Raw genomic sequence first — 16,934 nt, 5'->3', positions numbered from 1 at the left:
TATGGGGAGAGGGTGGGAAAGTGGAACTGAGCAGCGACAGATCAGCCATGATCTTATTGAATGGCGGGGCAGGCTCGAAGGGCTGGATGGCCTACTCCTGCTCCTATTTCTTATGTTCTTATGTTCTTATGTTCCACTTACCTTTCCTAACTGAGAGCACTTAGTTCAGGTTAACAACCATTCTGCTCTGTAAAACCTACTGGGCAATGTACTCACGTTCCAATTCCTCATGTGATTGAGTTACACATCGTTGTTGATTCACAATCAATTTTATAATTTGGGCTTCAATTGGCAGAGTTTGAAGATAAACAAGATGCTTTATATTGTACCGTGACTGTGTCAATTTCTGCAACACTTCCATTCCTTAAACATGAAAATCGATGAAGGTTTTTGAATAATATCACTTGTACCTCTTCTAGGTCCCATTGCATCCTCACTTGCTTGCCGCACAGCAAGGGTTAATGCCAGAGAAGAGCAGGGAGCCACTTTTATCACCCTCACTCCTCCAAGCCAGAAGCTCATGGGACTCCAGTGCATAGTTTACATTGACATTCTAGTTTAGAACTGAGGGAGTGCAGGCCTGTTTGAAAAGCAGTACTGAGAGAGTGCTGCCCTGTCTAAAGAGCAGTACTGAGGGAGTGCTATCCTGTCTGAAGAGCAGTACTGAGGGAATGCTGCCCTGTCTGAAGAGCAGTACTGAGGGAGTGCTATCCTGTCTAAAGAGCAGTACCGAGGGAATGCTGTCCTGTCTGAAGAGCAGTACTGAGGGAGTGCTATCCTGTCTAAAGAGCAGTACCGAGGGAATGCTATCCTGTCTGAAGAGCAGTACTGAGGGAGTGCTATCCTGTCTAAAGAGCAGTATTGAGAGATTGCTGTCCTGTCTAAAGAGCAGTACTGAGAGAGTGCTGCCCTGTCTGAAGAGCAGTACTGAGGGAGTGCTGCCCTGTCTGAAGAGCAGTACTGAGGGAGTGCTGCCCTGTCAGAAGAGCAGTATTGAGAGATTGCTGCCCTGTCTGAAGAGCAGTACTGAGGGAGTGCTGTCCTGTCTAAAGAGCAGTACTGAAGGAGTCCTGTCCTGTCTGAGAGATTGCTGCACTGTTGGAGGAATAGTATTGAGGGAATGCTGTCCTGTTGGAGGAGTAGTACTGAGGGAATGCTGCACCGTTGGAGGAGCAGTACTGGGGGAGTGCTGCCCTGTCAGAGGGGTACCACTGAGGGAATAAAGGCAAAATACTGCAGATGCTGGAATCTGAAACAAAAACAGAAAATTCTGGAGAAACTCAGCAAGTCTGACAGCATCTGTGTATGCTATGGACATCTGTGAAAACTCAGCATTTCCACAGATGCTGTCAGACCTACTGAGTTTCTCCAGTGTTTTCTGTTTTTGTACCACTGAGGGAATGCTCCCTCGTAAGAGGAGCAGCACCAAAGGAGTGCTGCACTGTTGGAAGAGTAGCATGATGGAGTGCTAAGGTGTCAGAGCGGAAAGAGGAAATACTAAACCAAAGTTCCAGGTGAAGAATAATGCCGGTGGCAGTATACTATGAACTGCTGGCCCTCTTAGTATCCAGACTAATGTACATTCTTCAAGTAATACAACAGAAATGAGTGAACTTGTCATTCTCTTCTGATTCGCTGTGGGATCTTACTATGTGCAAAATGGCTGCAATGTTTGCCTGGAACAATACAGTTGATTCTTACCTTCCCTCTGTAGTGCCCTTGTGAACCATTTAGTTGTAACAAACAGAAGACCCATCATCACTTGCTCAGGACAACGAAGAATGCATAATAAATGATGGACTTGTCAGGAATGCCCACAATGACTAATAAATTTAAACAGCAGTAGGTATCACTTATGGTGGAATATTAATCTTACCAGCACTTCAAAATATTTTATTAAAAAATTGTTTTGAGATGTACTGATCATATGGTGAGATATGTTTTAAAATCAGAATTCCTATTATTTCAAGGGAGCACATTTAGAATAGAATCCTTACAGTGCAGAAGGAGACTACTTGGCCCAGCGAGTCTGCACCAACCACAATCCCACCCACGTCCTACCCTAGTAACCCCCATTTACCCTGCTAGTCCCCCTGACACTAAGCAGCAATTTAACATGGTCAATCAAACTAACCTGCACATTTTTGGTCTGTGGCAGGAAACTGGAGTACCCGGAGGAAACCTATGCAGACACGGGGAGAACATCAAATTCTACATAGACAGTGACCCAAGTTGGGAATTGAACCCGGCACTGTGGGGCAGCAGTGTTAACTAACTGTGCTGCCCCTGGCATTGGCAAGTTGGAACCGCATTCTTGGAACAGCTAGGATTAGGGACACAGAGTTAGCCTTCTTGGTTCTTCCGGGAATTCAGTTTGACTGAAGACTGTGCTACTTGGCAACAAAGTCCCTTGACGTAATAGCAATTGTAGTTTTAAAATACATTTCCTGTCATCAGAAGACTTCAAAGTAATTCATGGTATGAATTGTTCTGATGTCCTCATGACTTTTTTAATTCATTTGTGGAACATGGGCAAGACTGGGTGGCCAGCATTTTATTGCCTGTTCCTAGTTTCCCTTGTTCAGAGGGCATTGAGGGCCAACCACATTGCTTTGGCTCTGCAGTCATATGTAGGCCAGCCCAGGTCAGAATGGCAGATTTCCTTTCTAAAGGACATTAGCGAACCAGATGGATTTTTCTGACAATTCGTGGTCAAACTGACAATTCTGACAGTTTCGTGGTCGTCAGTAGATTCTTAATTCCAGATATTTTATATTGCATTCAAATTCCACCATCTGCTGTGGTGGGATTCAAACCCGGATCTAGTCTAGTAAAAATACCATTAGGCCGTTGCCTCCCATTGAAGAATTCCTTTGAAGTGCTGGTAGGAATTGCATTGCACTATATGTGATTCCTATTGTAGTTTTAATTATTACTCCATGCCAACATTTATTGCCCATCTCTAAATTCCCTGAGAAGGTGATGGTGGGCTTTATTCTGTTCATAAAGTATGAGGGGCTTGCAGGCCCATTTAATATGGCAGTTAAGAGTCAACAATACAAGTCTGGCACTGGAATCATACATAGACCAGACGACTAGCTCTCCTTCTCTGAAGAACTTTAGTGAATTCAGCAGGTTCATGATCACTTTTACTGATATCAACTTTATATACAACAGGGATTTTTTTAAGCTATCATGCTGGAATTTGAGCTGGGGTTTTCCAGATGATTAATCCAGACATCTGCCAATCTACCAAACTACCAATGCAATCCGCTTACCTAATCATGATTACATTTTCTGTTTGCAGGAGCTTGTTGTGCATAAAGTGGCTACCAATCTTTCCTACATTACAATGGTAACTAGTCTTCTTTGGCTGTAAGGTGTTTTAAGATTTCCTAGTAGATTAGTAGAAAATCAAGAGATTTACAGGATATGGGTATTACTGGCTTGGCCAGCATTTATTGCCCATTCCTAGTTTATTTTCAGAAGGTGGTGGTGAGCTGCCTTCTTGAATTACTGAAGTCGCTGAGGTGTAGGTACAGCTAGAGTGCTGTTAGGAAAGGAATCTAGGATTTTGACTCAGCAACAGTGAAGGAATTGTAATATATTTCCAAGTCAGGGTGGTAAGTGGTAAGTTGGATGGGAACCCCCAGGTGATGGTGTTCCCAAATATCTACTATCTTTGTCCTTCTAGATGATAGTGGCCATGGGTTTAGAAGGTGTTGCCTGAGGAACCTTGGTGACTTCTTCCAGATAGTACACATGGCTGCCACTATTCAACGGTGATGGAGGGATTGGATGTTTGTAGAAGAGGTAGCAATCAAGTGGGCTGCTTTGTCCTGGATGGTTTCAAGCTCCTTGAGTGTTGCTTGCGCTGCACCCATCCCAGCAAGTGGAGAGTATTCTAACTAACTCCTGACTTGTGCCTTGTAGACAGCAGACAGGATGTGAGGCATCAGACAGTGAGTTACAAACAGCACAATGCCTAGCCTTTGAACTGCTGTTGTAGCCACAGTATTTATGTGGCTAGTCCAGTTCAGTTTCTGGTCAATGGTAGCTCCCAGACTGTTGATAGTGGTGGATTCTATGGTGGTAATGTCATTGAATGTCAAGGGGCAATGGTTAGACTCTCTCTTATTGAAAATGGTCATTGCCTGGCACTTGTGTGGCCCAAATGTTACTTGCTGCTCACTTTTGAGCCCAAACCTGGATATTGTCCAGGTCTTGCTGCATTTGGACATAAGCTGCTTAAGTATCTGAGGAGTTGTAAATGGTGCTGAACATCGTATAGTAACAGTGAACATCACTGCTTCTGAACTTATGATGTCAGGAAGGTCATTGATGAAGCAGCTAAATATATCTGGGCCTAGGACACTACTCTTAGGAACTCCTGTAATAATGTCCTGGAGCTGAGATAATTCACCTCCACCAACCACAACCACCTTTGTGCCATTTAGGATTCCAACCTAGCGGAGAGTTTTCCCCCGGATTCCCATTCACTTCAGTTTTGCTGGGTCTCCTTGGTCATACTTGGTCAAATGCTGCCTTGATGTCAAGGGTAATCACCCTCACTTCACTTCTGGCATTCAGCTCTTTTGTCCATGTTTAAAGAAAGGCTGACTTGAGGTCAGGAGCTAGGTCACCCTGGCAGAACACAAACTGAGCATCCATGAGCATTTTGTACATTTGGGTTTTCAAAGGGATTCACCAAAGTACCACGTGAAAGGCTAGAGCTCATGGTGTTGGCGTCAACTATTAGCATAGATAGAGAATTGGCTAGATAACATGAAACAGGGAGTTGGGTTAAATAAATGTCAGCTTTGCATACTGTAGCTACCCAGAGTGCCACATGGATCAATGCTGAGGCCTTAACTATTTACGATCATCTATATTAAAGACTTAGACAAAGGGCTGACGACAGCGTATCTGAATTTGCAGATGATAAAAATAAGGGAGGAAAGAAAGTTGTGAAGCGGGGTACAAAGAGTTGCAAAGGAATATGGATAGATTAAGTGAGAGGGCCAAAAACAGGCACTTGTAATGTGGGAAATTGTAAGGTTGTCCACTTTGGCAGGAAGAACAGAAAATCAGAATATTATTTAAGTGGATGGAGACTAAAGAATGTTGCGATACAGAGGGATGAGGGTGTCCTTGTACATGAATCACAAAAAATGATTGTGAAGTTACAACAAATAATTAGGAAGGCAAATGTAATGTGGCTGCTGTTGCAAGGATGTTGGAATACAGAAGTAGTGAAGTCTTGCTACAGCCGTACAGGACATTGCTGAGACCACACTTAATGTGGTCTCAGCAATGTGCATACAGTTTTAGTCCCTTTACTTAAGGACAGATATATTTGCATTGGAAACAATTCATAGAATGTTCATGAGGTTGATTGCTGGGATGAAGTGGTTGCCTATTAAAGAAAGCTTAGGCAGTTTGGGCCACATTGGGGTTTAATTGAGAGGTGATCCCATTGGAACATTTAAGATTCTGAGAGTGCTCGATATGGTAGATATTGAGAAGACGTTTCCATTCGTGGGTGAATCTAGAACTGGGCAACACTATTTAAAAGTATGTTTTAAAAAAGAGATGAAATTTCTTCTCTCAGGGGGTGGGGGAGTGGGGGGTGTCATTAGTCTTTGGAATTCTCAGGGAGTTGAATGATATGGGGGCAGGCACGAGACCAGAGTTAAGGCTATAACAGAAGAGTCACGTTCTTATTGAATGACAGAGCAGGCTTGAGGGGCCAAATGGCCAACCCCTGCCCTTACGTCTTATGGTCTTAAGATCTTATGTACTGAGGATGTGTAAAACATTCACCCCTTTCACTGAAATGTAAAGGCTTTTATTTTGAACACACTTGTTGGCATTTTTTTAGTGTATCACCAAACTTGTCATTGCCCATCCATGTTTACAGAGTCCTGGTAAAATGATAAATGGATTGTGTTACCAGGACAACAATACATTAAGAAGGATTTGCATTTATATAAGATTGTGCTCTGGAAAGTATCAAGGTATTTTATATGTAATTAATCACTTTGATATGCAGCCATTATTCTCATGCAGCCAGTTTTGCAGACAGCAAGATTCCAAACAATAAAGTAATGAATAAGCCATCAGTCTTTTACTTTTGATGTAGAATTTTGCAGCGTAGAAACAAACCACTCAGCCCAACTGATCAATGCTGATGTTGATGCTCCATATACAATTCCTCCCACTCTCCCTCATCTACTGTCAATGTGTCATTCTACTTCTTTCCTCCTTATCTAGCTTCCCCTCAAATGTATCTGTGCTATTTGTCACAATTACCTCACGTGGTAGTAAGTTCCACATTTTAACAACTCTCAGGGAAATAAGTTGCTCCTGAGTTCCTTATTTAATTCATTAGTGACTGCCTTACATTTGTAAACTCTAGTTTTGGACCCCTCCACAATCATAGAATCCTACAGTGCAGAAGGAGGCCATTTGGCCCATCGAGCCTGCACCAATAACACCCAGACCCTAACCCTGTAATCCAAAGTCTTTCCCCTGCTAATCCCCCTGACACTAAGGGTCAATTTAGCTTGGCCAATCAACGTAACCCGCACAGCATGAGAGCACCCAGAGGAAGCCCACGCAGACACGAGGAGAATGTGTAAACTCCATACAGACAGTGACCCGAGGCCAGAATTGAACCTGGGAGTCTGGTGCTGTGAGGCAGCAGCGCTAACCACTGTGCCACCGTATGGAAGTAGAAACATATTCCTTATGTTTATTAGTTTTCTGTTTTATAGAAAAATGAACTCAGCCAGTTTAATCTTCCTTGATAAGTATATAATCTTAGTGCTTGCATCATTCTTGGAAATCATTTTTGTACATACTCCAAGTATTTCCATATCCTTTTAGTGATATGGAGATCAGAACTGTGCACAGCGCTCTAACAATGGACAAACCAATGTCACACGCAAGTTTAATGACCAGAACTTTCCAACTCGCCCGCTTTCACAGTGGGTGTTCTGGCAACGGAGGCAGCTTGCCATTGGCCACTGGCAAGATCTTCTGGTCCTGTCGAAGTCAGTGGCCATTTGCATTGTTAGCCAGCCACACCGTTGGGAAACCTGCTGCGGTGGGTAGCCTTTGGCAGGACTGGAAAATCCCATCGGCGGGAAGGACTAGAAAATCCCACCCAACCTTTTTGCTTTTTGATTCTATCTCCCAATAAATGAACAACAATGCTTTGTTGTTACTTTTAATGATTTGTGCATCTGTGCTCCTTGAGCTCTCTTCTCCTCTCACTTAGATTCTCATTCTCCAAGTCTATCAATGTGCACCACCTCATATTTACATTACTTTGCCAGTTCTCTGCTCACCTGCTGCCTCATTCCCTGCGCCCCCCCCCCCACCCCCCGTACACCCATCAGAGGCTAAAAATGGATAGGCAAACAGGTGAGCCGCTTTGGAAACGGCTGTGATCTCTGGAAACTCCACCTCTGACCGACATCTGTGTTCTGCCACATTCAGATTCTGTTAATTAAACCATCGCCAATATGGCACACTGAGGGAAGAAGTGTTTCGCTGCTTTCTTGTTACTTTGAAAAACGATTTGAGATTTTGTAACATCCCTGGGTGAGGTGATTCACATCCTTTGACAGAGGTTTCTTAATAAGAGATCAAGAAATCACATTTATATAGCGCCTTTCATGACAGCAGTAAAAGGGGAAAAGAAATTGTGGTTAGGGGAAGGGGTGACAAGTGTTGAGAAACAGACAGCCACAGAAATCTGCAAAGATTGGGTGGCAGAGTTGCCTCTGATACATTGTGCTGTATTGGGCTAAAGAAGAATTTCTACGCTTCTAAAGAATTAAATGTTGAAGTGTTGACACTACCCTGATTATTATAGACCCATGGTTACCTTTCCACTTTCCCTTCTCTCTCTTTTCTCTCTCACTTTGCCACTTTCTCCATCTCTCTTTGTTTCTGTCTCCTTTAGTCCATTTATCTGTTTCTACTCACGGTTGTTCCCTGTTTCCTCCCACGGTGAGTTGTTTTCTTTCCACACTATCCACAGCCGACATATAAGGTTGCAGTTTATTTCTGAATCAACAGCCCTCCATTGCTTGAACTGTTACTCAATCTGGTGAAGTCTTGTGTCGTGTTCTCCTGGGACTCTGCTAGGCTCAGCTGCGGAGGCTTTGGGAAAGCTACAATTGCCTTGAATCCCTCTGGGTTAAGGTGAGGGCAAATCAGACATGACCCAAGCTGGAATCGAACCCAGGTCTCTGGCACTGTGAGGCAGCAGCCCTAACCACTGTGCCACAGTGTTGCCTATTGTATTAGGATACAGTGAAAAGTATTGTTTCTTGCACGCTACACAGACAAAACATACCATTCATAGATTACATAGGGAGAACGAAAGAAGAGGGTGCAGAATGTAGTGTTACAGTCATAGCTAGAGTGTAGAGAAAGATCAGTTTAATATATGGTAGATTCATTCAAATGTCAGATGGCAGCAATTTTATACTTTAAGATATGGGGATTTCTTTTTTTTGCTCATTTTCTCCTCGTCCCAGGGTCCCCAGCGCTCTTCTTTACCCTGTTACCCTTTCTTTGAAAGTGTTGACACAGCATGCTGGAAGGATTAGTGTGTGGCAGGGATGCCCCAGTCAGCAAAAACATGTTGCATTAAAATTTGATAAAGAGCTTCCATTTATATCAAGTCAGCACTTTCTCTCCAACAGAGAATCTTACCCAGGCCCACCCTCCTGCACTATCCCCACACATTTACCCCAATAACCTCCCTAAGGGGCAACTTAGCATGGTCAAACCACCTGACCTGCACTTCGTTGCCATGTGGGAGGAAACTGGAGCACCCAGAGGAAACCCATGCAGACACAGGGAGAATGTGCAAAACACAGACAGCCACCCAAGACTGAAATCGAACCTGGGTCCCTGAAGCTGTGAGGCAACAATGTTAACCACTGTGCCATCATGATACACTCTTGTAATGTAGGGAAATGCAGCAGCCAATTTGTGCACAGCAAGATCCCACAAATAGAAATGTGATCATGACCAACTAATTCTATGTTCTAATGATACAAAACAGAAAAGACTGCAAAATGCAATACATTTGGCAGCATCTGTGGAGAGAGGACAGGGAGTTAATGTTTTGAGTCTGCATGACTCTTTATTTCCATTATGTTCTAATATTGTTACTTGAAGGCTAAATATTTAACAGGACGCTGCGGAGATTTCCCCTGCTCAAATTGAAATAGCATATCCATTTGAGAGGAAATGCGTGATTAATATCTCATCCAATAGTTGACACCTCCAACAGGGCAACATTCTCTCAGTGCTTCACTGAGAGCGTCAGCCTGGATTGGCATGGATAGGCATGAAGTGTTAGGTCACTCAATCACCAAAAAGCAGAGACGAGGAGAAAATTAGCAAAAAAGAAATGAAATCACTCCCCATATCTTAAAATACAAAATTGCAGTCCTCTGACTTTTGAATGGATCTACCATATAATAAACCGATCATTCTCTATACCCTAGCTATGGCTGTAACACGACACTCTGCACCCTCTCCTTTGGTTCTCACTATGTAATTTATGAATGGTATGTTTTGTCTATGTAGCGTGCAAAAAATGATACTTTTCACTGTATCCCAATACCATAGGTGACACGGTGGCACAGTGGTTAGCACTGCTGCCTCACAGTGCCAGGGACCCAGGTTCAATTCCCTGCTTGGGTTACTGTCTGTGTGGAGTTTGCACATTCTTCCGGGTGCTCTGGTTTCCTAACACAGTCCTAAGATGTGCGGGTTAGGTGCATTTCAATGCTAAGTTGCCCCTTAGTATCAGGAAGGCTAGCTAGGGTAAATGCATGTGGTTAGGGGAATAGAACCTGTCTGGGATTATGGTCAGTGCAGACTCAATGGGTCCAATGGCACTGTAGGATTCTATGTAACAATAATAAATCAAATTAAAATAATAATGGGGTGGCATAGTGGTTAGCACTGCTGCCTCATAGCACCAGGCACCCAGGTTCAATCCCAGCCTTGGGTATCCGTCTGTTTGGAATTTGCACCTTCTCCCTGTGTCTGCATGGGTTTCCACTGGCTGCTTCAGTTTCCTCCAATAGTAAAAAGATGTATGGGTTAGACCATGCTAAATTGGCCCTTAATGTTCCAAGATGTTTAAGTTAGGGAGATTAGTGGGGTAAAAGTATGGGCATATGGGGATAGGTAAGATGTTTTTTCTTTTAAAGTTTATTTACTATTATCACAAGTAGACTTACATCAACACTGCAATGAAGTTACTGTGAAAATCCCCTAGTCGCTGCACCTGATTGGGTATACTGAGGGTTAATTTAGCATGGCCAATGCACCTAACTGGCACATCTTTTGGACTGTGGGAGGAAATCCAGGCAGACACAGGGAGAATATGCAGAAAGTGACCCATGCCAGGAATCAAACCCAAGAACCCTGGCACTATTGAGGCAGCAGTGCTAACCACTGAGTCCCACAGTGAGACTTCTCACTGTATTGCCCCAGAATTTCGGGAGAGCCCGTGCAGACCCGATGGGCCGAATGGCCTCTTTCTGCACTGCTGGGTTGCTGAATAAAACGCACGTAGGGCAAAAATAAGTTGTTTCAATGAAATGATTTTCATTGTATCTAAAAGCGGAAACTTCATAGTCTCTTCACTCCCAGTGTTAATACAAGGCTACTTGCGATAAATGAATTACACTTTGGATAAGATTTCCAGTTAGGGGCTCTGAGACATTCTCAGCTACAATCTGAAGTCTGCTTTCTGCCTTTCACTTTAAGAAATGGCACAGCGCTGTGATTGGCCGCTGCTGCATGTATCCGAGTCAGTTAGTCGCCAATCAGAGGTGGGTATTTGCAAGAGATGGCGGGAAATATGAATTTCGCGGCACAGGCTTTGGCGCCAGAGGCTGACTTTCAGAGTCTGTGAATCAAGCTGCATTCAGGAGCTGCTAGCAGTTTCTGCAGCCATCTTTCGCTCTGATTCAGAGGGGGGACCTTTTCACAATCCATTGCATCCTGCTGCATCCAAAGCAGCCCCGGCCACGGCACCCCGTGCAATTCAATCCCGGCACTTTGCCAATCATTTATATGTCTGCATTTGTTGACTTTGCTTTTTATTTTGTGTTCAAATCCCGCCTTGAAGTTGACCATTTTTTTTCTTGCCCCTCTTTCCTCTCTCTCCTCTCTCGTTGCAAACAAAAGGGGGAGAGTGGGGGAAAGACTGTGTGACCTTGCAAAAACAAAAATGCCGAAGGGAGTTTCTCCAGCCCCAGGCAGGGGCATTATTGGGGTGGTGGGCAGTTCCCAGAAAAAACTTACTAATGTGGAAAATGGGAGTACGGGTCTGTGTAGCCCCCAGATCCCCACCATCCCTGCCAGTTATTTCACCCAGACTGCAGGAGTCAAGTACTCTGATAACAGAGGGGACTGCTTGTACACCACCCCTCAAGGACCTGAAGTTAGAACAATAAGGACTAACACAGGACGCCTACCGGTAAGTGTAATTTATAATTTATATATTCATTCTGGAAATAATTGTGCATTTATACTTGTGTGCTTAGGTGAGTTCCTGGAGCTATCAGACCACTGGTGCACTAATGATCCCTCTGGGCAATTAATGTTGCTCCTTCCAGCATTTTAAGGAAATGTATAACATTGAAAAATAACCCCCCACTTTGTATACGTGGGATGGGGGAGTGTGATGTGAAAGCAGGTTTCTCTTTCTTGCTTTGTAACAGGATCTATTGTAATAGCGAAACAGATCAGATGGTTGCTAGCTACAACTCTTTGCTGTCTCAATTTTGAAATAATTTAACTTGCACCAAAAAAAAGTTTATGTAGCCCGCGAATTTGTCACCCAAACCTAACTGATCATCTTTTCTTCAAAGATCATCAAACTGTCACTCTCTGAAATATGTTGCTGGGGCAGGTCTGAGTAGCGCTTTTTAAAATGAAATTAAAAGGACTTCCTAAATATTTATATTTTAAATTGGGGGGGAGTCAAAGTTATTTACAGAGTTTGGGGGTTTCCTCTTGTGTGAGATTGAAATGAATGAAAATGAAACTAAACCAAGCTTTGGCACTTTATTGGCACAACCTTTAATCATAAATATTTTATCTTGGAGGTGATATGTATTGCTGACTATAGTGCAGGCAGCTTGTGGGTCAAGTAAAACTGGAACAGACAACAAAAGAGATATTTTAAAATAAAACATGAAATGTAATGACAATTTCAAAACACAAGGAAAGTTGCTATGTTTTTCTCTCAATTGTAAAAGATATATCTGTTTTCATCTTACACCTTTTGTGTTGTGCTCAACATTTAGATCTAGTGTTGTCTCCATACTGACCCCCTGCCCGCTCCCCCCCCACCCCTTTGATAGGCTATGGGTTAAAGTTACAAAATATTCACCTGTGACACCTTTATTACTGAACTCATTAAAGTTCTCTGACATGGATTGGGGAGGTTGTGTAACAGGTGATATTACCTACCCCCCAGAACGCACCCACTCTTTCTGGTTTTGAGACAGTATCTAATTTGGTAGATGACCTACTTTTTTGTGGGGGATGGGGAAGGAGTGTTGACTGAGCCTTCCTGGGGAAGGACTCCACTAGCAGAAGTTGTTCCTTCCAGTGAGTTGGGGCATTTCTTTACAGGGTGTAGTGTTTCCTGTGTGCTATGGGTGGGGTTTTGGTTTGCCTTCTCTTGAGAGTGCTATATAAATGTTGCTCCTTTGCCCCATTGCATGGTGCTGGATTACACTCCCAACTGCCCTCTTCCTGTGCCTCTGCAACCCCTGTGACATAGCGACAGGAGGACTCAGTTTAGTGCCTGTTCTGCCATTCGATGTGATCATGCTAAATAGCAACCCAACTCCAAATGCCTACCTTAGACCCATAATAGCAACAAGTGTCTAAGCAAAAAAAGGAAGTTAGTGTGAGACCAGAAATGAATGCAGAAATATAAAACAGATAATAGGAGTTCCTAAGGTATTTAAAAAGGAAAAGAGTAACTGAAGTGAGCGCTGGGCCCCCAGAAGGTGAGCCTGAGGAATTAATAATAGGATTATAGAATCATACAGTGCAGAAGAGGCCCTTTGGCCCATCAAGTCTGCACCCACATCTGAGCTCCCACCTAATCTCATTTACCAGCACTTGGCTCATAGACTTGGATGTTATGTTGTGCCAAGTGCTCATCCAGGTACGTTTAAAGGTTGTGAGGCAACCTGCCTCTACCACCCACCCAGGCAGCACATTCCAGACCGTCACTACCTTCTGGGTAAAAAGGTATTTCCTCACAACTCTCCAAAAGTTCCTATCCTTCACCTTGAACCCATGTTGCCTTGTAATTGACCCTATGTTGTCCATGCACTTCATAACCTTGTCCACCCAGGTCTTCTCTGCTCCAATGAAAACAGCCCAAGTCTATCGAACCCCGCTTCAAAAGGGTTCCATCCCAGGTTGCATCCTGGTGAATCTCCTCTGCACCCCCTCCAGTGCAATCACATAAGAATAACTAACTGGTGGATGAAATGAATAGATATTTTGTATCTTTTACTGTAAATGACACAAATAATTGCAAATCCAGGGATGAAAGAGAGAGGACCTTAAAATAATTGCCGTCATCAGCGAAAGCGTACTGAGAATTATTAGAACTAAAAACTGACAAGTTTTCAGGAAGTGATGGACTTCATCCTGGAGTTTGAATGTAAGTGGCTGCTGAGATAGATGATGTACTGGTTTCAATTTTCCAAAACACTTTTTAGATTCTGAAAAGGTCGCATCAGTTTGAAAAATAGTGATTACAGCTCCTTTATTCGAGAAGGTAAAGAGACAGAAAGTAGGAAATGACCATCCAGTTAGCTTAACATCTGCCATTGGGAAATGCTGGAATCTGTTATTAAGGAGGTCCTGGCAGGGTGCTTAGATAACCTCAGTGAAATCGGGCAGATTCAACATCGTTTTGTGAAAGGGAAATTATGTTGAACAAATTTACTACAGTGCTTTTTAGGAAGTTGCAAGCAAGGTGGATAAAAGGGAACCGGGAGGTGTGTGGTGCGCTTGGATTTCCAGAAGTGCTGCATCAAAGGTTACTACACTAAATAAGAGCGCATAGTCTCAGGGGTGACACATTAGATTAGATAGAGGATTGATTAGCTAACTGGAAACAATAGGCAAGATGTAAGAACTGGGATGCCACGGGATTAGTGCTATTGACAATCTACATCAAGTGACTGGGATGAAGGGACCAGCTGTATTGTCACTACATTTGCTAATGACACAAAGACAAGTAGGAGGTGAGGATGTAAAGAATCTGCAAAGGGATATATAGATTTCTAGAGACTAATGACATCAAGGGATATGTCAAAAATTTGGCAGATGTAAATTGGTCTGGGAGCGTGTGAACTTGTCCATTTTGACAGGAAGAATGGAAAAGCAGGGCATTGTTTGGATAGAGCAAGAGTGCTGGGCTGTGGTTCAGCGGGATCTGGGTGTCTAGGTTCATGGATCACGGAGGGTTTGTGTGCAGGTACAATGGGTGATTGGAAGGGTGAGTGGTATGTTATTTGTTGCAGGGGAAGTGGTATAAAAGTGGCAAAGTTGTTGGTGGGGTCACATCTGGACTGTACAGTATTGTTCTCCGGTACTTGAGGAAGGAGACAATGCCATTAAAGGCAGAGTTCACTAGACTATGTTTGTAAGAACTAGGAGCAGGAGTTGGCCATTTGGCCCTTTGAGCCTGCTCTGCCATTCAGTAAGATTATGGCTGATCTTTTTGTGGACTCAGCTCTACTTATCCATCTGCTCACCATAACCCTTAATTCCTTTACTGTTCAAAAATTTATCTATCCTCGCCTTAAAAACATTTAATGAGGTAGCCTCAACTGCTCCACTGGGCAGGGAATGCCACAGATTCACAACCCTTTGTGTGAAGAAGTTCCTCCTCAACTCGGTCTTAAATCTGCTTCCCCTTATTTTGAGGTCATGTGCCCTAGTTCTAGTTTCACCCACCAGTGGAAACAACTTCCTTGCTTTTATCTTATCTATTCCCTTCATAATCTTATATGTTTCTGTAAGATCTCCCCATATTCTTATAAACGCCAATGAGTATAGCCCCAGTCTACTCAGTCTCTCCTCATAAGCCAACCCTCTCAACTCTGTAATCAACCTAGTGAATCTCCTCTGCACCCTGTCCAATACATAAGAACATAAGAAATAGGAGCAGGAGTAGGCCATCTAGCCCTTCGAGCCTGCCCCGCCATTCAATAAGATCATGGCTGATCTGTCGTGGCTCAGTTCCACATTCCCGCCCTCTCCCCATAACCCTTAATCCCCTCTCTTATCAAAAACCCATCAACCCGCGTCTTAAAAATATTTAGCGAGGCAGCCTCCACCACTTCAACGGGCAGAGAATTCCAGAGATTCACCACCCTTCGAGTGAAGTTCCTCCTCAACTCCGTTCTAAACCGCCCCCCCCTTTATCTTGAGGCTGTGCCCCCTAGTCCTACTGTCCTTTCTGAGCGGGAAGAGTCTCTCCACCTCTATCCTATCCATCCCATTCATCATCTTATACGTCTCAATGAGATCTCCCCTCATTCTTCTAAACTCTAACGAGTACAAGCCTAGTTTATTCAGCCTCTCCTCATAGCTCAACCCCCTCAACTCCGGTATCAGCCTAGTAAACCTCCTCTGCACTCCCTCCAAGGCCAAAATATCCTTGTGTAAGTGCGGCGACCAAAACTGCACACAGTACTCCAGCCGCGGCCTCACCAATGCCCTATACAGCTGCAGCAAGACCTCCCTACTTTTATATTCAATCCCCCTCGCTATCCTTTCTCAAGTAAGGAGAACAAAACTGTACAGGGTACTCCAAGTGTGGCCTCACCAGCACCTTATACAGCTGCAATATAATCTCGCTTTTTTTAAACTCCATCCCTCTAGCAATGGAGGACAAATTTCCATTTGCCTTCTCAGTTACCTGCTGTACCTGCAAACCAACTCCTTGAGATTCCTGCACAAGGACACCCAGGTCCCTCTGCACAGCCGCATGCTGCAATTTTTTACCATTTAAATAATAGTCCATTTTGCTGTTACTCCTACCAAATTGGATGACCTCACATTTACGAACATTGTACTCCATCTACCAGACCCTTGCCCACTCACTTAGTCTAACCACCTCCCTTTGCAGGCTTTCAGCCTCTGCGCACTTTGCTCTGCCACCCATTTTAGTGTCATCTGCGAATTTTGACACACTATGCTTGGTCCCCAACTCCAAATCATCTATGTAAATCGTAAACAAGTGCGATCCTGGACAGAAGGCTTTGGAAGAGTTGGATGGGTTGGGCCTGTGTCCTTTGAACTTTGAACTCTCATTGATGCATGTGGAATCTTTGGGGGAGAGGGGTGAATTTGACGGGGTGGATTTTGGGAATTTTTGCTCTTGTGGGAGGGACTAGAATTCAGGAACACAGTCTAAAGATGAGGAACCTCTGTTTAAGGCAACAATGAGAATTTTTTTCTCTCAAGGGTTAGTAATCTGTGCAATTCCCTTCCCCTGAAAGCAGGGTCATCGAATATTTTTAAGGCAGAGTTGATAGATTCTTGACTAACAAGGGAGTCAAAAGGTATATGGGGTAGACAGGGAGGTAGAGGCCACAATCAGATAACCATGGTGTGGTCAAATGGTGGAATTGGCTTGAAGTACCCAATGGCCTCCTCTTCCTAATTTGTATATTTCTATCCCTTGGTACCTTTTGGTTCATATCTATCAATGTCTGATTTCTAATTAACTATTAGTTTTGTGTGTGCACGTGTACCACTGTGTAACCCTGAAAATTCCCAGGGAACACAACTCTTGTTTGTATATTTTCCTTTTCACACCTCGAGTTCATGTCTTGTATTCT

General features: G+C 43.6%; 1 protein-coding gene across 1 annotated transcript in view; it reads left to right on the top strand.

Moving 5' to 3' along the window:
* Positions 1-11,275: 11,275 nt before the first annotated feature.
* The window catches only part of e2f2 (E2F transcription factor 2), a 51,424-nt gene continuing 45,765 nt past the window's right edge, over positions 11,276-16,934 (top strand). Inside the window, exon 1 of the mRNA XM_080211321.1 lies at positions 11,276-11,524. Coding sequence (XP_080067447.1) covers positions 11,276-11,524 — 249 coding nt within the window. The remainder of the gene's footprint in view (positions 11,525-16,934) is intronic.

Source organism: Carcharhinus amblyrhynchos, chromosome 24 (genome assembly GCF_965287045.1).
Source record: "Carcharhinus amblyrhynchos chromosome 24, sCarAmb.v2.hapA, whole genome shotgun sequence".
Taxonomy (NCBI): domain Eukaryota; kingdom Metazoa; phylum Chordata; class Chondrichthyes; order Carcharhiniformes; family Carcharhinidae; genus Carcharhinus; species Carcharhinus amblyrhynchos.
Note: the sequence above shows the minus strand (reverse complement) of the source record. Positions and strands in the feature narration are given on the sequence as shown.